The 26426-nt window shown below is 38.5% G+C and overlaps 1 protein-coding gene across 1 annotated transcript in view; it reads left to right on the plus strand.

Annotated features, from left to right (window-relative positions):
• The first annotated feature begins 18964 nt into the window (after nt 1-18964).
• Nucleotides 18965-26426, plus strand: part of CNTNAP5 (contactin associated protein family member 5) — a 223082-nt gene continuing 215620 nt past the window's right edge. Inside the window, exon 1 of the mRNA XM_057364809.1 lies at nt 18965-19040. Coding sequence (XP_057220792.1) covers nt 18965-19040 — 76 coding nt within the window. The remainder of the gene's footprint in view (nt 19041-26426) is intronic.

Consider the following 26426-nt stretch of genomic DNA (forward strand, 5'->3'; position numbering starts at 1 on the left):
AGCTTTCAGGAAAATCACCTTCCAAGCAAAGAGACACAACCCCTTTTAGAAGCAGGAAAACACAGTTTTATCTGAAACTGCAGGTGAGATTTGCAAATGTTCGGGCTGAATGGGAATCTCAGAGACAGCAGAGTCTGCTTTATCTGCTCAGCCTAGCCCCTCTTCTCTTTATTGCTTATTTGGCTCTGCAAAGTCCTTTCTTCCAAGCCACGAGGTTGAAACTTTTCATGGGACTTGGCATTCAAAGTTCATTCCTATTTCCTTTTAATGTTGTTGTATTTGTACTCAAGTATAAGTGTGTTTATGTGTATAAACATTCAAAAGTAATTATCTATACTTTATGTGTATATGTGTGTGTGTGTATGATTATAAACAAATACATTACTAAAAATAAATAAACAAAAACATAGGTTATGTAGCAGTTTTCAAATGTGCATGCTCAAAAATTATCAAAAGCCTTTACAGAATTGTACAGAATCACATAATGTGCTTCTCTAGACATGRGAGAGTTTCTTTACATCATATTTGCTGCCTCTGTATGAAGCAGAGCCTGAGCCTTTCTGTATGCTGCATTTAGCATCTCATCTGAAAAATAAATCAGATACTAAATTTTGAATTAGTGGGATTAGAATGGTTTAAAAGGTTTTGCAGTTTAAGGCATAAATATCTAGATATATATCAAGCCTAGATAAGTCTGCAGACTTGYCCTCTCTAAAAGCTATATGGTTTTTTAATGCAGAAATAAGGGTTGTAAATTACTGCAGCTWGTTAGCCAGCTGGACAACATCATTAAGAAGAAAAATTTCTTGTGTGGGCTTGAACAAACTACCAACTTTSTCTATGCCCCAGATTCTGCTGCATCTTCCTGCGTATTTTATGGAAGTACGGAAGCACTACTAGGATTGGTAGTGCTATAATTTTATTGTTCTCTTCTCAAAAATGCTAAGTCAGTTAAGCCACTGACTTGTGTCAGTGGGATGTTTTGACATATGAAAGATACTCCATTTATTTAATTGGTATTTTTATTGTTCAGTTTATCATTCAATGATCTGAACCAAATTTTATCTTATTTTGCAAACAGTTTTTATTGTTTCAGTTTATGTTCTGTTTTAGAGTGGGAGTGGGAGAGAGAATGGAATGGGAGGAGTGGGAGGAGAATGGAATGACCAAAACCAAGCATTGACGTTTAAAATTTTCACAAGATAGGAGGACATGCTTTTTGGTTTTCTGATGTAGCTACCTTGCTTTATAAGACATGCTAATTTTCTTGGCTTTAGGATAAAATTGTTGCAAGATAAAATATTTAATMTATTTTATCATATTTATAGAGATAAATATGTAGATAATATTTCTGMTAATGAAGCATGGTTGCAAATATGAAATTGCCTAGGATAAGCAGATAAAAAGCTTGAACTATCATGTTCAAAAATCCATCTACCTTTCCTCTTGCATGATAGAAAGCAGAATAGTGAAAATGCAATACGAAATAAGCAGATTTCTGTGAATATTCATRAGCACACACTTTCCTACACCAACACATTGATCCACTCCACATCAAAGAACAAGCAGGTGTCCTGAAACAGCCCCGTGGATGCCCCGAGCCTGGGYCCTTCCATGTGCTGCACCCACAGGGATATTGGTTGTAAATATCCCCTGGCTCGCTYTGCTCGCTCTTGTTGGCAAACACAGGGATTAAGGGCAGTGATCCTTGACTAACCTCGAGTGTCTCTCATGCTTGCTTTTCTGGGTTTGTACAGTGTCTTCCATTTCATCCCTAATCTTATTAACTTGCATTCTCCATGGGGAGCTGCAGCAGACTCCTCTCTGCCAATAATACAAACCCACTGCACAATTTTGTTTGTGGTTGTAGCATCTCTGACAGTTTGTGTACCTAAGTGTCATCCAGAAAAATACTGGTGTAGGATGAACTGGGGAATACTTCTCAATTGGTACTGCATAAAAATCTTTTTGTATCACAATCTTCTTTTAAACATGCCTCTTTTAAGCATTTCTAATAGGACCTTGTTCTTATTTTCAGTCCTCTATCATGTGTCTTGGAAGACTGACCATGAAATTACACAGAAGTGTGATACTTGGTCAGTGATGGCAGCTTTTTTGTTTCATTTTKAAACTTCTGGGAAGGAGAAAAGAGCATTGTGGCAGGATTTCCAAAACTTTTCCTCTCATAAGTCAAACAGTCCTCGCAGAGCAGCTCAACTGTTTGCCTTCTGAATTAGAGAAAACAATCAATATTGAACATGGAATATTCTTTTTTGCTCTACAATTTTTAAGTTTTGTTTTCTGTATGAAACTCAAACTAAGACTATCTCTTTGAGACCTGTGGGATGGGGCTGAGCAAATGTTAAAGTGTRTAGAGCTTTAGGAATGGGAGGTGTCACTCCATGGGTTCTAGTTTGAGTCCATGTCTAGCTGAAGATACCCAGAGAATTTTGGGTCTCAAAACAATATTTATCTGGGTGAAAAACTGAGGAGAAGGATGCAGTTTACAGTGAATGTTAAATTTTGTTTAAAAATGAAGTGTGGATTTTTGTAACTCTGCATTGAGAATTCTCAGAGGTAATTTGAGACCCGAAGAAGCAAGAGAGAGTTTTTAATCCCCTTTTACCCTTTCATAGGGACATGGACTCYAAAAGCCATTAACAGAGGGAAAGTATGCAGAGAAAAAACTGCAGAGAAATAATGATTTTTGCAGCACACAGAATCCCAATAGAGAAGTGAGATAAGAATGTTTCAAAGTATTTCTATGTGCAAAGGCTCGACAGTTGGAATGAAAAGTTTTGTTACTCAGAAATGAATTTGATTTGCTTGTAAAAGGGAGGCTTCTCATTCAGTTTTATTATTAGTTCAGAGAGAAGCAGTTAGACTTCCTCTTCTACCCTCTTTATTTCCCTGCTTTTTTCTCCCTTCCCCTGTTTCATTTCTTGTATTTGTAATTTTTTTTTCAGAGCTGGAGTAGTTTAGAAGGAAAATGAGTCCCTCCATTTGGAGGAAKAGAAATAAAGAAGCAGGAAGGAAACACTTAATTGTTTTTCTCTCCAAAACCTGTTTCYATTTTTTTAACATAAAAATGAAAATTTCAATGCAAATGGAAATCTGCCATTCAAAAACTTGGGAACATATATCAGACTTTTTTTCTTGATCTTTTCTTTAATGTTTCTTTTATTGTCTCTGTAATGCATATCATCCTGCTARGAATCTCTGCCATTTAGCCTGCAGTGCACTCCACACTCTTTTATCAGATAGTGGATTCAATCTTGAATCACCAAAGTGACTGAAGACTTGTCAGCATCATTTTAGCAGCCTGGCTTGATCAGGTGATGCTGTGAAGATTCCTATTGCTTCTCTATATTACCTTTCATGTGTTGCAATTTGTGCTATTCATACAAATTGCTCCCAATGATGGTATTCAAAGCTAAATTTAAACATACTACTAAACTACAGGAGCATAGCACAAAACAGACCACAATGAAATCCAAGAAGTACTGGATCTTATTATCATCTCAGGCTCAGAAATACCTAATGAATGGTAAATGCAGCTCAGTTCAGCTAATGTTGAATAATTAGCTTGGAAAAAATGATGAAAGAGAGCTGGTCTGATGAAAGGGTGATAGCACAGTAAGTGAGGAATAAATGTGGGAGTATTAAAGGCACGTCTCCTAAAACTTTGAAGCAACATTTAGGCTTACAGCAAAGGAATAGGGTTGGCAAAAGAAATGGGAGAGAAAAACCAGAGAAAATCAAGCCACTGGATAGAAGATGTTTACTTGGACTTCTGTGTGGTGAACTGAGGCAATTTCCCTTTACAGACTGAAAAAAAGAGACTCAAGTGTGAGCCATAGGTTAATCTCATATTTTACCTCACAAATTTTACTTCAATCAAAAGGGAGAAGGAGACCTGTCAGTCAGATTAATGAAGAGTTATAACACCTGCCTTGGGAGGGAGAGCAGAATCCTCATTAATTGTAGGCTAAGTGGGTCTCAAGGTAGCACATAAACCCTCTATTTAGTACCACCTCTGTGCATCATTTGGCAYGGAAGAGAGTGAGTTCCTGCTCCATCCTTCCACCTCTGCTCCCAGCCCAATTCATGTAGAGCTCCAGCTGTGCCTTTTTCCTCACTAAGCAGTGTCAGCAGCACCCTGTGTTTCCCATTTTCAGTGCCCAGCCCTCTCCCACTGGGAAGCTTCCTTTTCTGTCACACAGAGCCTCTCATTCTCCTCACAACACCAAAAACCAGAGACATTCCCAGGTGAGGAATCCTCCCAAAATTCTGGATCCAAAAGCTGAAGCGCACAGATCATTCCATCATACAGAACTCCCTCAGGACAGGGATTGGTCTCGCACTGCTTGGACAGCAGGGTGGAAGAGCTGGGGGGAACAGGCAATAAGCTTCCCCACCTGATGGCGAGAAAAATAATGTATTTTGTGCATATTTTCTCTCTGAGATGGCTTCATTTGTGCATCCAAATGTGAACTGGACCCAGTACAGCCCATAACATTTTGTTCTCTGAATAGATATTTTAGTTTCTCACTATTTCTTATTTCTTCCTTTGTCTTCCCCACAAAGGGAAAAGAGGAAGCTTTTAAATCAGAGGAAAGTTTTGATAATCTAATTTGGAGTGAAATGTAGCACCCATGTTTTAAAAATAATTTGTTGTTYCTTAGGAATTGCCTGAACAATATTTGGTAAAAATGCATATTTTCATGAAAGGCCTTTGAGCAGGAAGGAATGTTTGCTATGTTTCTTTCCTCCTTTATACTCTGAATCACGATGTCTTTATGAGAGAATTCTTTATGTAAAAACACATTTTCTGTATGGTCTGATTAATGCTACTTGGACCTTGCTTTCTCTGAGAATTAAGCATTTCCATTTAATCTGTTTGAGGCTTCAGTCTGTTCTAAGTAACGTGCTCTTGGTGAGAGTTAAACAGGTACGAGCAGAGTAGCACTCGGTTTGCCAGCCCCAGCATGCTCCATAAGGAGTTTCTTTAGAAGTTTTAAATTGAGAAAAACACAGTTCTGTCTTGGTGGTGCTTTTTTTTCTTTCTCCTTCTTTCACCACAGTTCTTTGCTTGTCTTGTAAGTGGATGAACTGCACGAAAAAATGCTGTCCACCTGAAATATAATTTGTTCTGAGTGGTGCTGAACGAATAATTTATTGAGCTGAGTGTAGCACGTCTAAGCACTCAATCCGATATTCTTGGCTGCTTGGATGGGTGATAGAAAAAAGTTCATTCAGCTTCTGTTGTCGTATAAACCTAAACGTTGTGAATGTGTCAGATCTTCTGTCTCTGCACAGTCTCTCATGTAAGCCAAGACACAGAGAAAATTACAATGTTTGGCAAAGAAYTCATTCAATCAGTCTTCTGATTCCTTTATTTTAAGCCTTTTTTTTTGTCTCTGATACTTAATGCTGCTTGCTGCACATGGGGTTGTAGGTAGCTATTGAATATTTTTTAAATGTTTTGTGGAAACTTCTGACATTATTTGATGTGTTATATTTATCAGTGCAATGACAGCGCTTGTGTCAGCGAYGCGATGTACTCTAAAATGCACGGCACACAAAAATTATCGATCCTTTCAAGRAGCCCAAATGATTTTTAGCTTCGCCTCAGGCTCTATTAGCAATGTGGAAAATTGAAAAGGGCTCTCAAGAAAAAACTAGCATAAGATTGAAACTGCAACTGAAGAGCTGTCAAGTGGAGAAGTGCTTATGAATGATAATGAGCATCATCTAAAGATGACATTATCCTTTAGGAGTTTGGCTAAATCTTCCCTCCTATCATATGACTTGCAAAGGTCTCCTAGAGCAAACTAAAAAACAAAGTAAGAGTGAATTTAGGAAATGTATTTAGGGGTGGTGCACAGGAAATACAAAAGAATTACAGAATAATGTGTGGCAGGGACAGGATTTGAAGAGAAACAAGGGAAAGAAAGCTCCAAACTGGCTGGAACAGGGGTCCAGGGTACCTTCAGAAGGAATTCTCTTATATGCTACAAAAAGATTCCTATATTTTTTTCTCCCTTACACTTTCTGTATTTTGGACCTTGTCTCCATCACAAGACTTCTCACATTACACATTTCCATATATTTATATCCATGTGGACATTTTACTCCAAGTCACATTTTTCATGGAAGGAGACAGCATTTCTTACACTGGCAGTGCTTGTGTAATAAGCTCTGGGTTGCACCATCTAGGCTGGAAGRAAACCTATTTCTTTCTGAAGGTTTCTCAAGCACATTTCACAGGGAAGCACATTAAGAGATATGYTAGCATTCACTGGCAATAAAATGATGGAACATAATCTTACTGTGAACTGCATGACTGGAGTGGAGGGCCATGGTTGATCCACAGGCCACTGCTTCCAGGAACTGGCCATAAATACCAGTCAGCAGTATTTCAGGTGAAGGGAATTATTTTTTCCTTCAGACTACAGATACKTTTTTCCATTTATTCAATACTTTGTCATATAACTTTTACTATCAAAAGAAAAAAAAATAAATTCAGCACAACCCTAACTCTGGTAGAAGATTTTGGATACAGATTTTCATTTACCTTGATACTTAGAAKGAATGCTCTCACCTTTGATAAAAATGAGTAGATTTTTTTAATTGCTCCCATGTTGACGGAACAGATGAGAAATTCAACGAACAGCAGGTTCAAAAGCATTTCTAGGATCAGAAGAATGCTTCCATCAGAGCTGTACTTTGGTGCTACTAATACCACTTTCCTGGATAACTTCCAGGTTATATCTGGWGGGGTTTGCTGCCAAGGAAGGTATTTGGTTTTCCTGTTGTCAGCACTGTGCAGACAGTGTGGATGCAGAAATGTTAACGGGGTTTTTCTCAGCTTCCATGGATTTCAGAGTACATATACATGAGAAAATCACTAGCAATGGTCCACATGAAGCAAGAGGGGTGAAGCCATTAYCCTTGTTCTGTCACTCCATGCCCTTGTGGTGCTCYATAAAGTCTCCCCAGAGCCTTCTCCAGGTTGAACAAACTGAGCTTCCTCAGCCTGCGTTCATAGCAGAGAGTTCCAGTGCTCTGGTGATCTTTGTAGCCCTCTGGACTCTCTCCAGCAGGCCCATGTTATGATGTAATCTCAAGCTCAGGGAACAATGAGGTTTTCTTGCCAGGTTGTATCTTATTGCTTGGGAAGCTTTTATCAGGGTAAATGGATAGTGCGGTGATTACATTTCTGAAACCTTTCSCCAACAGAAAATTATTTTTTCCCCCTGATTAAAAACTGGTTCTCCTGATGTAGGCTTGCTGCTTGGAAAATAATTTTGAAACAGCTGTTGGCTGTTGTATAATTTAATCTTCCATTTTCAAAGCCACTTTARAACATGGTCATTGTTAAAACTTTTTTCAAACCCTTCTGTATTGCCTAAAAACAATGGATTTTCAAATCTTGAAGAAGTAATATGTATGATAGCTGTAAAGATCACAGGCTACCAGAAGAGATACACAGCCATGCCCTAGTGGGAATATAGGATAATTTTTGTAGGGACCTGGAGCAGAGAAGAAGTGTTTGTAACACAAAGACTGCTAACCTTTTAAGTATGTCCTGGACTGGCAACAGGCCTAGAGAAATAACCTGCCATTCAAGATGCTGGAAACATGGGGAGACTTTTTGGTCCCTATCTCCTAAGTTTTCTTTGCTTTGAAGTGTTCTCTATTGTAATTTATCTTCTAGGAAAAAGTTTTTCAGGTTGGATGCACATTTGGAATTGTGGAATTGCTTCAGGGAGAAGAGGGAGGCACTCCTCTAGGTCACCTCTGGTTCTCACCGTGGTGGGATCCCCTCAGGGTTGCATTACCAAGGCTGTCCATGAAGACTTTGACCCTATGTGGATTTAAAAGCCTCATGGGCCTACCTGTGTCTTTTTACACTGAATTCCCGTGTGTTTCATCCTGCTGTTGCATCTTTTCAATAGTCAGGATTGTGGAGATGGGCCCTGCYCTTGTCTGTAGGGAGTGGCACAGAGGGGATGGAAATGGAAAAAAGGGCTGGGGGCAGGGGGTCAGGAGGCTGTCACACTCATCCCTGGTAATTTCCTTGTGGAAAAGCCCAGGGATCACAAAAATCAGCATCAGCTGTGCCCCAGGGAAACCCTTGTCATCTTGTCTACTCTGCCAAGGTGAAGCTTGTTCTTTCTAGCTGCAGAAACCATTTCAGGATAAAAACTTTCTTTTAGGCAGCTCTRCTGSTAATGGGTGTTGAACACTCATACTSCAAGAAATAGTTGGAGGAGTATAGAGGGGTTTCTCTTGTCAAAATAAATGTTGCATTTTAAGTACATTCCCTATATCTTTTCCTCTGCTCATACCTATTTTTCACACATCTACTTTAGCATTAATGAAAACAATACAATATGAATATTCATAATAGGAGCAGGTGTAGTGAGAGGTACTATGCATTGTTYCCCACAGCATTAGAGAAAAGCTCAAGCATTATTAAAATTTAAAGGAATTTTWAAGTCAGGGTTTAGGCTTTAGCTGGGAGATGCAGACATTGCTCGTGTTGTGATTCAGTGAAATTCACCCAGCAAAGTGTTTGGGCAGAAAGCAGTGRTGGGTCAGATTTCATGGGTCACTGCAAGACAAACTCCTACTTCAAGGTCACTCGACCGTGTCTGATCTTTCCAGTGGTTTGATTTTCAGATCAAGAAAGCAGAATTTTTTGTTTCTACACCTGATGTTGCCTGTCACATTGAGTACCTGTTGAACTACAATCACACATATTTGTGCAGATTTCCAATGCCAATTAAAGGCTCTGCCCCGATGAGAACTACTAACAAGGGCAAAAGTTCCCACTACTGTAGAGCCCGTCACAATCCTAGCCCTGCTCTTAGCCTTTGGTTCTGTGGATATTGAAAAAAACTATCCTTAAGAATAAATTAAGAAAATGCAACAGCATGAAAATACTTAATTCATAGTTTTATCTTATTGAGGTATAAAATTTTTGTTTCAATAGCCTTGAAACAGGAAGGGGGAAAAGGACACTTTTTAACAGACAACAGATGCAAAGCTTTGATGCAGTTGCTCATGGGATTGCTTTATTCTCAACATCCTGCATTTCAAAATGTTATAGGAAAATGAAGGGGGGAAATTTTCATGTTGAAWTTTTGCTAATTTGTAAAGGCCAAAGCCTAACTAATGTACATTTTTCAGTACAATGCCTTAGCAAGTTCACAGGGCTGTTCATTCGAAAGGCTCATTAGGGACCTAATCCATCTCTCATGCTGCTGTTGTAATGAAAGTAAGAATTACAAGGACAATGAGATTTTCTTCATTTAGGGGAAAGATGTGCAGAGCTATTAAAACTCTCACCATCCCAATTAAGTTGTGGAAAAAAATATGAGGAGAATCTTCATGGCATTTACATTAATTGTGCTTAGGCTGTGGCTAGTAATAATGTTTTCATTAATGCAGAAATAGTTTGGGAACAATGTATAGGAAGCTTCCATTACATGGAAGACTACTGCATTGAATTTATTAGCTGGCTAGTCCTAAAATGAATCCTGTAATGATGGCACATAGGCAAAGGTTGACTTTATGAAACATACAGGAGGAAAACTATCTTCAGTTTGATAAACTTAGTGGGTTTAGCCTGAAAAATGAAATGCTATCTTCTTTTCTCTCAGACTGTATCCTGACACACCAGCAAATTCCATGGAAATTTAAAATTCCTGCTTGAATGTATCGAGCCTTTTATCAGTGCCTGTATTTTGTGTGTCTGCCCGTAAGGGCTTTTCAAGAATCCATCTGTGTTCCTCTGGACAAATGGGAGTGATTTATGAAAGAAGCTTTAAAATGTTAAATGCATAATTCACACATTACAGGTGGGTGTGAGCTGTCTTCTGATGGAGGTGGGAAGCATACTTAATCTTTATTGCCCATTTGACATATTCACATTACCACGCAGATATTAACTAATCTTTTCAGTAACTCTAAGGTAAATTAATAAATGTTGCTAATCCAAATTTTATACAGGGGGAAATGGATGGATTACCTTGACCCTTRTGAAAAAGAAGGGGCAGAGCCAGGAACAGAATCTTGGTTATTACTCACACACAACATCCCATCAGTTTTTTCAGCTCATTATTGCCATTTATAAGGTAAATATCTGTGCCAGCTGRAGACATCAGCACCTTTCTTTTCTTATGAGCCCCTGTGCTCGATGCTCCCTTTTCCTGTGCTGCTGGAGGGATTTGAGGGAGTTTTTCCTTCACCACACAGGGATGACCTGTCTGGGCATATGCAGTAAAAATACTTAAAGGAATACAAGTATACTAGGGAAAAAAGCCGTAATTACTACTGGCCAAATGTCATATAGGATTGCTTATCTCTGAGAAGTAGGGTGTTCACAGATTATCCTGAGTGACCTGCTATGAAACACAGCCCTTGTACCTGTGCACAGTGGAGACCCATTTCATAAACAGATCTTTTACATGTGCTCTGCTGCAGCCAAGCAGTAAAAATGAGCTTTTTCCAGCAAATGTTTAACTTCAGCTTATATTTGAGTTCAWGTTGAGCACATTGAAGTTGTTGGGTCATAAATGTAATTCTTTCCTTGTGAGTTCTTAAAAACTTCACATCACCTGTAAATAACAAACCTATTAAGAAATACTGTTTTTTCAACACTCAGTCTATTAGGTGTGAAGAATAGCAGTGCACTGAGCATCTGTTTTATTTTCTCTTCCTCTGTATTTGTTCTGTATTTGACACAACCTCCCCCATTTGTTTCAGTAGGAACTTGTTTGGTTTTAACTGCATTACTGTGTGTTACTATTAAAGTTCTGGGAAGAGCAGATGGCATTATTTTAAGACTCACAACAGTTCAGTAGAGGTGAGTTTTGTGAAGATAGAGAGATTAACTTCTGCTCCATTTATGTCCATCTTTAGGTTCAGAGCAAGCTCACTTACTTGGAAAGTTGTGATGATTTACTAAGTTTAGTGTGAAAATTTTGCAAATGAGATATTCACTCTGGAGACAGTACAAGGCAGCCACACCTGGCACCATTAACTTCTGAGGGGCTTTCAGGACAGGCTGTGTAAGAGTTGAGAAACTTGATTTGAGAAAATCACTGTGTAAAATCCCAAAAAATGGGATGCTCAGAGAACAGTGGGATAGGCTCTATTCTGTCAGCCCCTGAAGTCCCTCAGACTGATTCTGTGTTTACTGATATGGACGCCTTTGAGGGGTCTTACTACCTGTTATTAATAATCTCACGTGTTTTTCTTTAGTAGTGCCACCAAAGGCAAGGAGAGAGATCAAAYAGTGCCAAACATCTCCTTTCTGTTATTCAGGTCTTTTATACCTGTAATTACTCCTCTCAGTCATTTTGATGTTTTGGAGAAGGTGTCTGAAGCAGCTACAGTTATRTCTGGAATTGACTACAAAATGTTCTCTGAAGTGCATTTGTGCAAGGTGTCTCAAATCCCTTCTCATACTGCTCTWACTGTAAATGCAAAAGTGCATTCTAGGAATTCTGTATTTGCTTTTGGATTTCTACTGTAGATGTGGAACTGCAAATRCACTTTAACAGAGCACAGAACTATTTGCTTTCTGCTGCCTTTGTTCCTCTTGTATTTTTCTTAGCTCCCTCTTGGTACTCCTCTACAGTTAATACAATTTTCTGACTTAAATATACTAAAAGGCAGCAATTTTATTTTACCAATTCTATCAGCAGGGACATAAACCAGTGGAAAAATGGAAGTACGTAAAAATACATATCTCCTCATCAGCTGGATAATTATCTAGTACATATTTGTGTTTTTTTAAGATCCCACAAGTCCTGCTGCCTTGAACAGCTGTGCTGTTGGAGTGTCCAAAGACATTGATGGCTTGAGCAAACCAGGGGAGATTCTCTTTCAGTCAGTCTCGGTTTTTTTCCCTGTGTTTCCTCCTATACTTGAATCTCATAATGACTACATCCTGTGTATCATTTCAGGGTTTTTTGGGTCATGCACATTTCAGGAAAGTGTGATTCTGAGATAGACAAAGGGCTGGCAACAAGWGTGTGTGGGTGCGTGCGTGTGTGTGGGAGTTACTTTTCTTCTGTAATCACATTTGCTCTTTCCTGAATGCAGTTATTCGAGCTGCATGGCAAGGATTAAATTTATCCTTTTTGATATTTTCATGTCCTGCAGCAACATAATTAAGATGGTATTGCTGTATTCATGGTTTGTTCAGTGGAAAACTCACCATGATCTTGAACAGTATGTGTGGGTGGACTTCATTCAGGGAATTTAAATTGGATCCATTTCATATAACTGCATATGGCAAATAATTCAATGTAAAAATAAACATCTTGTCCGTGTAAATACTACTCATTTTAACTGACTTTTTTTTTTTTTTATTCCATGTTTCTTCAGCACAATTACTGCCTGTCAAGTTATTGTATATATATTTCTTGCTGTCTTGGGAAAAAAAAAACCCAGTGTATTTCTTAGTTTTGGTTTCCATTGCACTTTTAGCAAGGAAGACTCTCTATACATTCCACTAGTAGAAAAGGAGTAGCAATCAAGTGAAAATACATTCTGTAATTCAGATTCCTTAATAAAGTCAGATTGGCAACACRCAGTGCTCATTTGAAAAACTCAAAGTTTTGAAATTTAATAGGGAGTTATTGACTAGTATTGTTTGTTCTTTAAAACATCAGAGAAATGCACACSGAGGAAAATAATTGCAGAGTCCATGTGAATAACTGTACACTATGGAAATAGCTAGTGTGAAACAGAGACCCAGGGCTTGTCAGTAGGAAATGGTGCCAAAAATTTAGAAGTAGGTGCAAAACCTACTTCTGCAAGGGGAACACCGCAAACCGTCTTAAATTGCTGCATTGTACTCTTATATAAGTTTTGCCTCTGCCTAACTACTAATGATCTTCCTGGGGTATAAACACAGAAATTGCCTCTGGGCTTTGCAGCTATCCTGATCCATGAAACAAACAGAACCACAGGTGGTCCAGCAGAGCCACATTTGTGGTTTCAGCTGTGTTCTTGCAGTCTGTCACTTTTTTCTTAGTGAGTACCACAACTGAGAATAAATTCAGCATGGCTACATTTTGTCTGTATTTTTGATGAAAAAGACCCTCTGTCTATTAAGAAAACATATCTTTTTGAGTGCACTCCCTAGTTTTTTTTTATTTTTTAAATGAGTCTTTCTTCCTTATGCTGTCTTACATCTCCCTATAGTGATTACTGGAGTGAGTGTAAAATAGATTTATTCTGCTTGCAATCATTCTTGTCRGTTAAGATCCAAAACCACAGGATCATTTATAAATTTCAGTGTTGTTCATATGCTACCTGTAGTCTTAATAAATATGAATCTGTAGAATGCTATGTCAGATCAAAGATGGATTTTCTGAAAGAGGATGATTGTCAAAAAGTAGGCGCAGCTTTGTAGCTTTTGGAACCTATGGACAAATCTGAGTAGAGACATCTTTGCCCTACCTAGGTATCACATATAAAATGTCTGAGACACCGTAATTAAAGCACAGAGGAGAGGAAACAGATCTGGAATAGCAAGATTCACAAAATTCAGAGTTCCATAGTGTGTGAGAAGTGACCAGGAAGATTATTTTCTGGTTATCAAGAAAGTAATTTACAACTGTTAAAGGCCATAGGATAATTTCCATTATGTCTAGATGATTAGGTGCACATTCTRACATATCATGAAAGCATCTCTCAGTGTCACCAAGAAATACATAACATATTCTTGCAGTGAAATGTGTAAATGTACAMCCAGTCAGGCAGTGACTTCAGTGGAGCTGAAGGAACAAACTCATATTTGGAATACGATCATTTTGCCCCGTAAATAAACAAATACCATGTTTCACAGCTGAAACAGCTCACTGCAGGATTGAAAATTTCTTCCCCTGTATATATTAATCCATGTGTGTTTCAGGAGCATTACTCAGGCAGTCAGGACACATTCTGGAACTGCAACAATCAGTAGCTCAACCTAACAAAGCACATCTGAAAAATGTTTTTCCGCAGAATTGTCTGCACACTGCGGATGACTTTATGACCAAGCAGACCTCCAACTACATGATTGCTTGTATTGGGAAAGGAAGGCAGGGAAAGAAAGAGGGCAAGAATGGAARATCTTTGAGTTGCATTTATTCATTACAAAATTCAGGAAAAACAAAGTTCTAAGCTTTAGAAAAATCCTGAAAATCTATAGCCAACAGCAGTCTTCTCAAAACCCTCTCAGTTGAAGGGAAGAGAGCAGATATTCAGGGCCTTAGGAAGTAGGGGGATAAGAACCTGCAGAATAAGACATRGAGAGCATATTTACAGTTGAAAATATTTTTTTTCAGAAAAACTRTGTTTTAGCCATCTCAGGCTGCATRTGTCTTTTCCCTTTGCCTCCATTCTGTCTATTGCATAAATATCAGATGTACATTTGGGAGCTAAGCCAGCTACAAAGTACATGTATGCATCACGGGGTTAATTACCGTAATTGATATATAAATTAGATTACAAAAAACCCTGAAAAAATTCTTACACTACATATATAAAACAAGCTGGGCACAGCCAAACATACTGCAAATGAAATGTATTCAGTATAYACTTGCTGTAGCCTTTTGACAATATCAGTGAGTTTCCTGGCCTTTGTGTTTCTTTGAAGTGGATTAATTTTTTTTTCACCTCTTTGATTCTCTTTAAGGTTGACTGAGGTGCTGGGTTTTTTTTTTTTAGGGTATATTTTGTATGTTTACAATATTTTCGGACTGAAACATCTTTGTCTGAGACTTTCTTTCAATGTAAAATAAAATTGCTCATAAGCTCATCTTTATAATTTCCTTTCTGTAGGAAAACTAAGTGAACCATTTTGTTCAAAATGCTTTACAGGTATGAAATACTTATATAGGAGATGCTTTGGTGCATCACAAAATTGGATTTTTCATGTTCTTAGTGTGCTGGTTCTCTTAYCTAAATCAGGGTTTCAGGCTCAGTAATGTCACACATGATGTTTTAGTATCTGCTTCCTTTCTCTTCCTATCACAGAATGTCACAAAACRGGAACTTTGAACAGGGACTATGTTTCTGACAGGGAAAAGGGCAAAGAAAGAATTTCACAACAACTTGGTTGGTACAACCTGACGTAAAGGACAGAAAATAAGCCAAATTTCCTGCTTTGCTCTGAATTAAGTGTTTCCTTTTGTGTAAAAAAGCTTTGTCTTGTGTCATATTTATTTGGAAAAAATAACAACATTGTAGAATTTCAAGAAGGTCTGAAGTTTTCATTTTGCTTTAAAATTTAATAAAATGAATAGGMGGAAGATGGGACTTTGCTGGACAGCTGGCGTTATGAAAATTAGATGTATGCTCTATTTCACTGACTACAATTGAGCCACTTGTGTCCTTCACGTTTCAAGTATGCCTAAGTGGGTTTTTGGATTGAATCCAGGGGTAAATGTCCTTTCTCAAATCTTGTAAGTGGTAATGCAGAAATAAGAAAAGTCTAGTAAATTGGATTATGGCTGCATGGGAAAAAGGAAAGCAAGAGAACTATTGTAAAATCTCACTGRGTGTGCAGAGACATGGAGACCTTGCAGAAACATTCTTCTGGAACAAGTTTCATGCTATTGCATGACCCAGATTTCTGTGCTCTCTTTGGCACGGGAGCCTCTTGAGGTGTTTTATATTCTATATTAAAGGTTTAAATTTGCTGTTGAGATGTTGGCTTGCAGATAGGATGCTGGAAAGTAAAGACTGCTTTTGTGTGGTGCTGCATTGTAGTCCAGAGCACAGGAATTTATTTTCAGATATTTCTGGAATCACATGGAATAGCAGTGCACCTAGTTAGTAGTTATTGCCCAGTGCTTGAGGAAGACAGACTGCTAGCAAGTTTTCTTCACCTGCACTTCTTCATTTGATTCCTCAGGTGTCCAGCTGTCCAGGACTCCCCAGACTGTGCCTAAAACCTCCTATTTGCATTCCACCCCTTTCTGCAGTAGTGGTATTGTCTATAATGGAGTGCTTAGCTCACAGCTTGAAGGCTGGGTAAAACTTTGTGTGGGAAAGGCCTTGGAGAGAAAGCTGCTGAGATGCAGCATTGAGACAGACTGAGAAACTGGTAAGAATGTGGAGTCATCTGTCTGTGTACAGAACAAGAAGAGGCTTGAACCTGTACAAGGTTCTCTTCTCTTGCCTGTACAAGCTTCTCTTCTGAGTGGGACACCTGGTGGGAAAAGTGCTTGTTTTCAGAAGTAAAAAGCCCCAGGTTCTAGCAGTCACTGTTTGGAAAGTGTTTCACATCTCAGCCCAGTCCTGTGATGCTCTGTGGCATCTTGGAAATGCTCTCCTRTCCTGGGATAACTTCGACCTGCAGTTTGATATGATGACACAAATAACAGACATTTTGGTTAAACTGTTGTGGTGGTTTTTGGTCTGTTCTTCAGCAGCTGGTTATTTAGTCAGAGTCTCTGAAGCTCCTGGAAAATTCTCTTTGAACTGCTTAGATCTTGCTTTTGTGTTTGTGGAGCTTGTGCATCTGCTGAGAAGTGTTGATCTCTGACTAATAACATACAGTAACAGTGTGGGTCTGGATGGGATCTGCCAGGGAAATAAAGCTCATCTAACTACGGGCATCTTATTAAGCACATCTTGCATGAATGCTTAGTGCTGTAACTTTTAATGGGATCTGTGTGAAACCCAATCAAGATAGGCATYTAATAGCTGCAGATAAAGACAGTGTAGTGATCAGAAAGCAATGAGGGAGGGTGTTAACTTCTGTGTTCTTGCCTTCAGCTCCAAGTAGGTTACCAGCCTTAATTTGCCAAAGAATAGAAGGTCGAAGGAACTCTAGAATTTTAGAAGCCTTTTTCAGGAGGACGGAAGGAGAACTGGGGTGTAAAGGAAAGTAGATTTGAAATGTAGTGATTTTGAAACTGGCTCTTATCAAACAATAGGAAAGGTTTGAGATTCAGCTGAGTCTGTGAAGAGTCAGGGTAACAGAGACAGTTTCACTTGGGTCTGGGAAATCAAAGCAGGACTGAAATCAGTATGGGGACTGACCCAAGATGTGCATAAGCAAATCCTCTTTATCTCTGCCCTCYTTTTGCTCTTGCTGCCCTTAAGAAAGGCAGGAGTATTTTGAGAGCAGTCCCAGCATATCAGCTCTCAAGGAATGAGGCACAGCCTCAGTAATGTACATGTTTCAAGGAAGAAATGCATGTGTTGTGATGCTGTAGCTTTGTCTGCTCATTAAAAGATGATGTTCTTGAATGATAAATTGGCAGTTGGTGTTTGTGTGCATCTGAAGCTCTGGGGGAATCAAGGAGGCTGAATGCTCATCTGTGTCTGTCCTGCCCTCAATTCTTTCTCCTCATCTCTTTTCTCAAAAAATCCAACACAAGCAACAATGCCTAAACCAAACTCCTGCCTTTTATCCAGAGCTTCTGTGTTGGTGACACCGTCACTCAAGGCAACACACACCAAGGCTTAGCTGAGGTGGGGAAGAGGCGTTTGCTTATTTTGTAAAATAATTCAAAATTCCTGGCTGATGTGAGTTTGAACAGAATGGTGCCTCAGTAGACACTGGCAGTGAATTTATGATGGCTACAAAGCAGAGAGTTCACAAGCTGTGACCAAAGCTTTGTTACAGAGCCCTGTGCTTAAGGTTAACACGAGGCAATTTCCCTCTTTGTGCTGCAGGGTTTGTAAATTTATATTGTACCAAATACAGGAAAGTCCTATTTCCTTTTGACAGCACACTATGTATGTGGAATTCTGGCTGTACCTTGATTTTGTCTGCGGCAGTGATTCCATGTTCCTCTTATGAAATCTTTAAATAATAAAATACATTTTTAATATTTAAATTGTTGAAGCTGTCTTCCTTAATTACTTGTGGGCTAGGGGCTTTTTGAATGTTTGCAACAAGTTGAACAAACAGCAGATACTTCGTTGCCCATGTGTATATTTTCTCTTCTGATTTTTTTTTAAAATGAATTTTTCAGAAACTGCAGTGCAAGAGCCCAAAGGGGCTTCACATGTACAGTGCTGCAAACAAAAACAGCAGGAGCATGGACTTGCAGAGTATGTGTCACTGAAAAAAATGGGTGTCAAAAATAATGAGGCAAGCTAAGAAGATWTTCTGTTTGCTGCCCCAAGAAAAAGGGGAAATTATGCCTATTAGYTAAAGGAACTGGGAGTAGAAATAAAGTGAATTCTGGAAGTCTCAGCTGTAATAAAAGTTAGTAAGGCAAAAACTGAGCTGCATCAGTAGAGAGAGAATTTTTGAAATATTTATTAGCAAAAGAGAAGTCACAAAGATTAAACGATAAATGACTAGTTTAGGGAGGAAGGAGCAGCTGAATTTGTTGCAGTAGAAAGTAATTGAGCAATGAAAAAAAAAGTATTGTCTATGAACCAAGTTGTTTGTGAGGTGGTTTTTTTTCCCCCCTTTTTTTTCTTTTTTCTTTTTCCTCTTGCTCTTTCAGCTGAAATGTCAGAGTGTAATTAGGTTAGTTTTCTTCTGAGAAGTCAGGGTAAGGACTGATTTATGTAGTTGTTGCTGCACTTGGAACCTAAAGTGAGTGCTTGTTAGAAGAGTCCTTGCTAACTTTAATTTGTGAGTTGAAGATAGTCCCATTGTCCCATTGTGGTGGAAATGCAGAAAAATATCTGCCTGGCTCCTGTAGCTGTTTAGCTGGTAAATGGAAAATGAGGTCACTACTAATAATACTTCCTTTCTTAAGTTTTCACTGAAATCATTCTCATGCTAGCTGTAACTCTGTTAGTTTCAGTAGGATTGCTCATTGCTTGGTGGGTTTTTTACACAGGTCTGTGCCTGGCCACAGATGTGCCATCACCAGATCTCCTTCTGTTCTACACATGTCTTTGACCTGCTGCAGCTGCAGTTTGGTCCCAGAGCATCCACACAAACTAACTGATGGGCAGCTGTGTCTGCTGGTATTAAACCATGGTTATTGAAGCAGYGGATGAAAGAAATCCAGATCATAAAGTCACAACTTCTACTCTRAGCGAGGAAGTAGCAGGTGGGCAGGGAAATACCAGGATATATTTTGAAAGGGATAGAACAAAGGTGTTTTCTGYCTCCAATGCAACAACTCACTGAAGTGTTAATTGCCTCTTGAGCCTGTTGGTTTAAATAATGTGCAGCCCTTTCAATGTTTCTTGTCAAAAGAAGCCATTGGTTATTGTGTGCATTGCRTGCTTGTCTTAGTCAAAAAATCTGTTTCTTCACCCAGGTCAATCCAGGCTACATTGGGCAAGAAAATCACCAGCCAATCTTCCAAAGCAAAAGATAGTATGTGGAGCAGCACTTTTTCCTCTGTTATGGTAGAGGGTGTGTGCTTTTTGTTTTTCCTCCCCCTTTTGATCTGAGGTTGAGGCATAATCTRCATTCATGACTTCCAGACTGGGTTACTGCAGCAAGCCAGGCCCTCAGCTCAGTGAATTTTTGTGTGAATCCTRTTGCTGTTTCATATATTTCAAATCCTTCAGTCTCAAAGCCTGTTGATGGGGCAAGCTATATACAGTAAAACCTTTCTCTGTGTGTGACTGACTGACAATATCCTATTCCAACAAAGCTTAAGGATGATCATCAAAAGATCTACAGAGAATATAATCTTTGTGTGACAAAAGGTAAGATGGGATCAAACCTCATCACACTGATATGGAATTATCAACTTGCAAAAGGAAAGGAGATGCAAAGAGGAAAATCACTTGTGAAATCCTCAAAGCACAATAGTCTGTAATTCTGAACTGCTRTAGTTAGTGTTTAGATGCTCCAGTGTGAGATGCTCTGAAATACTGAGGGTGCAACACAGGACTTGCAAAAAAAATTAGGTGAATTTTACTGTACTTCATTTTTTAAACATTTAAAATTCTAGCAGTTGACTCATGACAAAGAGTCTTTATTCCAAAGCATTTAAGCATGTATCACTTCTGTAATGCTTCTCTTCCTTGATGAAGCATGATTATCATTCTACCTTTGTATTATGCAAGACAATGCCTCAAGAGCAAAAGAAAAATTTTAACAGAGTAAAAAACTGCATTCTCCTACTAGAGAGAAGAACCCACTCCTTTTTAGTGTGTTAAAGTCTGTCTGGGTTGTCTCCAAAGCTGTTACAAGTGTTACCTTATCGTGTGTGCTTTAACTTCTTATTTTTAAAGTGGTTTTTGAACCAGTTTCAAATTAGTGACAGTCTCCACAGTTAGGTCATGGGGTTTTGGTYTGTGTTSTTTTTGCATGATCTGGAGAAAGGCAAATTTCTTTCTATTTGTTTTATAAATTATTTGCATTATAATTACTAGGAAATTGTCAGTGAGGAGAAAAGRTTTGGTTTCCTATGTCATAACCACTTTCACAAGTGCTGTATAAGTGACTTATATATGTATTAAAAATAAAATTAAAACTTTTGGAATGCAGTCTTCTTGGTCATATAGCATCACTGAGAAAACAACTTCTGCCCAACTTAAAATATTCCAGTGTCCTGTTTGTCATGTAAGCTGTTGTTCATGCGCTTTATCCAGAAAGAAACTTCTCTTGAAAAWGATGTTTTATTGGGGAACTGCCTGTGCATCTTCTCCATCTTCAGCTCCTGGATGGTGTCTTTTTGCAGTTTCTTTCCCAAAGGCTGGGTGCTTGTGAAGAGGATCTAATAYTCAGTCAGTCTGGTGCTTTAGGTCTGCATGGATAAAGATCAGATGGTTCCTATTTTAYTTGTTCYRTATTGCCCTGCCCTTGCAAAGGAGRTTTAGATGCTCCAGAAYGGGGAAGTCAAGTGGTGAAGGAAAACTGAGATTATTTTTGTTGCCAGTTAAATGTTGGTAGAGTTGAGAGCATGCAAGCCTTGAAGGTGAAAATTGTGTTTGAGCGGAAACCACAAGGAGTGGTTCCCTTGAATTCTATTTTCTGTTCATAGATTTTTTAACAGAAAACACCTGCCCTCTGAATTATGCAGTAGAAAATCTGCTGTGCTGGACACTCATGTTCTTACACTGRCCGTATCAGTCCTGTTTGTGTTTCTGTAATACAGTTGCTCAGTGTTTGCAAAAGAAGTCAAGCATGTTTCCAAAGAGCTTGGCTTCTTCCTTCTACAGTAAACAGCTGCTGAAACAAATAATAAATATTTACACAACCCCTCTTGTTAAAGACTGACAGCTGTAGGCATCCACATGCTGCCCTGTTCATTCCTGAGATATTTAACTACATTATGACCTGTTCATTTAATCATAAATAATTCAAGAGTCATTATGCTCATTCAGAGTTACGTTTGGGCACAGCACGGTGTGTCTGGGGGAGCTGAGGGTCTCTCAACAACACAACTCCTGCTGTCTCTGAACACCAGGAAGAGCCTTAAGTAGAAGCAGGACTGTGAATGGAGAAAAAAACAAACCATCTTGTACTGAGTCCACCATATACAACCCCGATGTATTTGAGGTGCTTTTGGGGATTTTGTTGGGAGGTTGTCAGCTGGGTTGAGCTAAGAGCTCGGCAGTTTTGTGGCTCTGAGCTGGGTAAGTTGGTTCATATCTCTGTCCTGTTCCCTGTAGAAATGTCTCTTCAGCCTGCAGGGTGAAGGAAGAAGTTGCACATCCCTGTATCAATTTATAACCTCATAGAATTAACAGAGAAGGGAAGTAATTTTGGGGAAGGTGGGGAAGRGAGAGTAGGTACCATGCATTTTATTGTAACAGTTTGGAAGCATTTGACTAGACATGGTAACTGTTCTCTGAAAGATAATGGTATTTTTTTCACCAGACTAATTATTGCTACTTCAAAATTATCCATGTAAGTGAATTTTTAATTTAAAATCCTCTCTCTCTCCTGCAAGTTCAATTGTCTTTGCATTAAACTTCAGGCTGAAGTCTTTTACAGCTTCAGATTTCTTTTCCAATTAAAAAAAAAATTAGACTGGCAGAGGGAAAAAGAATCATAATGAACATGCTGGATTTGGATGGTATATCTTGGATACTACATTGGAGAGATGCATATTCCTGGGGAAGGCAGGGCAGAAACAGTGAAAAACCTCTTCKGAATTTTAGTCACGATGGATTGTAAAATTGCTTTTTTTTTCTCTTACTGCTTCTAGTTTTTAGACATGCTAGAATTCTAGAATTAAAGGGCTTTAACAAAGCATTTAGTCATGTAAAAATGTTTCTTCCTGTAAAAAAAAACCCAAAACTTTTAATTGTAAAAAAAAAAAAAACCAACAAAAAACCTACCTCCAACTCTTAGATTTCCATATTCCATCTGAGAGTTAAGCCGGGAGAGAAGTCTCAGTCATTCCTCTCATGTATTTGTGGGAATAGGCTTTTTTTGTGTGTGTGTGTGTGTGTGTGTGTGTGTGTGTGTGTGTGTGTGCTTCTTAATGATATTTTTGGTATTTTAGTTTAGATGAAACAGGATATGTCATAAGCCCTACTAAAATAACCTCCTAGCATGAAAAGAGGTTTTTGCTTTACATTAGTCTGCTGCTTGTCATGTAATCATCTGAAAATGCAGAGGGGAGGGAAGGATTTTTGAAAACTCAGCTACTTAGCCTTCCTGTGATGAAAGAGGTCTTAATTTACTTCTAAATGCTGGTTGTTGGTTTTTTTTCTTAGTAAATAAGATATTAAAAGAAAAAGTATGTCCTGTTGGTRCCATTTTCCATCAAGGCGCTTGCTGGAAGGGAAGGGCTTGAACGTGTCGGTTACAGAGAAGCCAAGCATCGACACTGGCAAGGTCTGCAGCCCTTTTTGTCTCTTCCCAGAGGCCAGGGCCTTGCAGAGCAAGGTTCAACTCCAGCTGAAGCCACTTGGGTGGCTGCAAGGGAAGGACTTGTACTGCATGACTTTTCTGGAGCTCCTGGCAAGTTTTTTGTTTGGTTGGTTTAGTATGGTTGTGGGGCTTTGTTTGTTTTTTTTTGTTTTTTTTTTTTTTTTTTTTTTTTTTTTTTTTTTTTATCCCTAAACCAAAATGTCATCTTTTGAATACAGCTTCTACTTTACCTGAACCTCCAGCTTCCAGGCTTTTAAGAATGCATGGCAGTTTTAGTCTGCAATTCAGGATAACCTGTCTTGTTTTTTATTTATACTCATTCAAAGSTCATTTAATCTGTAGGAATTGTTGAACGGATTGTGCCAGTTTGGTCCATCWGGTGACACGGTGCTTCAGTGAGAACAACACCTTCAACACCTGCTCACTTAGAAGTAGCATTTCATTGTGTTTTGTGTATTTGGCTTTCCACTGTGGAGTCCTGTACTTTGTGGGAACTGTTTGCTGTGGATGATATTGGCAGTGAAAACTGAAACTGTACTTGGATCATGCAAAATGATTACCTGCCTTTATCATTTTGAATCATCATCTATTAAATGACTTGGTGGGGAGAGTTGTTTTCAGACCTGTGTAGTAGTATAGAAGAAAAACAAATTTCCTGAAACTTCACATGTAAAGAAAATTTTTATTTAGACCAGTCAATATAGSCCATGTTTGGTAGTTGATTTATGTKCTCCCAAGTTAAAATAGATCCAGGAGGAACACTGGGACTGTAAATGCTGTTCTCAAGAAAAGAGTTGAATGGGGCCCTCAGAATTTCATTTCAGTCTTCAGAAACGTAGTTGACACCATAAATATTTGYACCAAGCAGCTCTGTAATTGGGTCATTATTTACCCATGCCAGGCTCAAGTACGAATGAGTCCAACACGTTAGGAGCTGTTGAACTCTACACAGGGCATGGATTACATTGCACGCCCTATTGTTCAGTTTAAAATTAACATGCCATAATCCTCATTAAAACATCATATGTGATATTTCATTGTGGTTATTATACAGTTATCATTAAGGCAAATTGTATTACTGAGTTACATTTAATAATGCAGCGCACTGTAACAGTTGCATATATTTCAATTAGAAAGTAGATTATGCCTGTAGGACAATTTAGCATTTTCTTTCAGCCTGGAAAGAATTTAACAAAAGAGTCTTTTTTGCTAGTTTGTTTCTTTTAAAAGTTGTGGATTAGCTGAGATTTTTACTCTTTCATGCATCTTTCCCCTCTTATTCACGGTCTTTTAGCTTTGAGACTGAATGTTAGGGTGAAGGTGGAAATAACATCAGCAGGACAAGCTCTGCAAGGAGAAAATTAGTCCTGCTCTGACTRCTCTTTACCTTTTTCTCTAAGTATATATAGAGAAATTAATTTTCACTGCAGCCAATCRCTCTCCTTCTACCAGCTTAAAATTTACCTTAGCTCTAAAAATTTAAATTTAGTGTGTCATATTCTTATCTTAGTCAGAGGAACCTTGAGCTTCTTTTTGCTGAGTAATTGGCTTGRTAACGTCGTCATTCTCCCCTCCTGACTATCACCTGGGATTTGATTCAGAATAATTTTCCTCAATGCTGTTGTCCTCAAATGTTGCTGATCTAAAATGTCAGACAGGTTTAATTCTGGTCTGCTGCTGTTTTCAGCATTTATCCTCAGCCTGGCACTGTTGTGCTCTACAATGTTGCATGGTTCAAGTGCTTTCATTTTTTTTCTGCTGTTATGGAAGTGCTTTTGTTCTTCAGAATAACGTAATAGAAGCTGAATTTAATTTCAGTTGTGGAGACTGGAGCAAAGAGTCTGTGGGCTTGCATTACAGTTCAGATGGAAAGGAATGGTGGCTCTCCTCAGTGTGGATCTTTGCTGGCATTCAGAGTGCAGGCCTGTGAGAGAGCTCCATGGTGTGAGCTGAAGTTGTGTTCATGCATCTCATGGGTAACAAACAGCATTTGGTGATAAATACAAGAATGAAAAAGTAGAACTGTTGCTTCACCCCGGTATATTTTGTGCAGCTGTGCCTATCTAATGAATATATTCACACCCAAGAGCATCCATATTTGCCTGGTGTCATAGTTGGAGGGAAATTTGGTTACCTGGGTATTTATTCTCCTTTCCACAACTAGCCACTTCCTTGGCCAAGGCATAACTGATACTTTAACTTAATGTTTTCTACRTTTAGTGAGAGGTAATGAATATTATGTTCTTTAGGACTATCTGTATCCCTCATGGAGCAATAAAAGTCTAATGGACACTGCCACCATCTCAGCATAGCAGGGCATTGTTATGGTCAGTCACACAAAACCCCAGGGGCAATTTTGAAGAATCTGACCAGGTATTTCTCCTGTGTTCTGRTGTTATGTGCAAAAATTAGCAAGCTCATGTGAAAAGGGCTCTTGATATAATCTCAAATTCTGTAATTGCAAACTAAAGGTCGCATCCTTTAGTTCCTACTTTTTCGATTTATACCAAAGTAACATAAGTGTAAGCTGGGTAGAAAGCAAGGGCCAGGTTGGGTCTCCAAGTTTTGAGTTTAGTCTGCTGAATAAGAAAATGTGCACAAAAGAATTAGTGAGTTTAAAGGATACAATCAGTTTTCACTTTGGTTTTCAGTCAGAGAATACATGCTCCATGGAAGACTAAGATTCAGTAGAAACTGACTTTGATAAGCACAAAATCACGACAGAATATTTCCAGACAGCTCTAAGAATGTAGAAAAGTGATCTTAACTTCCATTTACTCGTATAATACCTTAAGAGAATCAGATATAAAGAAGAAAAAAAAAAGGTAACTTCAGTATTATTGACTTGAAGTGCTGTGCAGAAATTATTAGTAATGTTTTTGGAGTATCCTCTATTATCTCATTCATTGTCCAGGACTTGTCCTTGTTTGCTTGCTGAACATTAAATAAAAATAAATCCTTCCYAAATATGTCAAATAAGTCTTTTGGCTGAAATAATTGGCATGAGGATGAAAATATGCYAGGCTGGGTTCCCAGCAACACAGCTTATCTTTGAAGAAGATGTGGAAATAAATTGATATTTTGCATGTTATTCACACTGTTATTAGGAAGGATAGCATCAGCATTTAAAATGAGTCTAAAAGCATATTTGAAGAATTAGCTATGTATTTTGCTGTATACTCTCACTATTTCTAGCTTCATCCAGCTTGGGTGATTCACTGTTGAAACTGGAAATACAATACAATTCTTGTACAATACCATGACAGAATGTCTTCTTTCTACAGTGTGAGCTGATACTAGAAGCTGCAGACATCTAATTTGTTTACCTCTGCATAACTTATTGTTAAACAGAAGAAATTAAGAGCCTCAAGTCATATTTCTCACTGCAGAGGTGAATTGCAGTCTGGAAGAAAGTGCAGCCATGTTTCTGTTGATGAATGTCATACATATTTATTAGTCCTCACTTAAAAGATTACTGTAAATCAGTATCATGCTTGTAAAGTTAGCGGAGAATTTTACTAATATGAAAATATATTATCTGTTGAGTTTCGGGTGTGCTTCTGCTTGTAATACTTGCAAAAATGGTAAAGTGTTTTGAAACACCACCTTCAGCAGAGTTTGGTAGTGAGTGAAAATGGAAGTGGAGATACCA

Source organism: Malurus melanocephalus, unplaced genomic scaffold (genome assembly GCF_030028575.1).
Source record: "Malurus melanocephalus ecotype Western Australia unplaced genomic scaffold, MMel_1.1 scaffold_42, whole genome shotgun sequence".
Lineage (NCBI taxonomy): Eukaryota > Metazoa > Chordata > Aves > Passeriformes > Maluridae > Malurus > Malurus melanocephalus.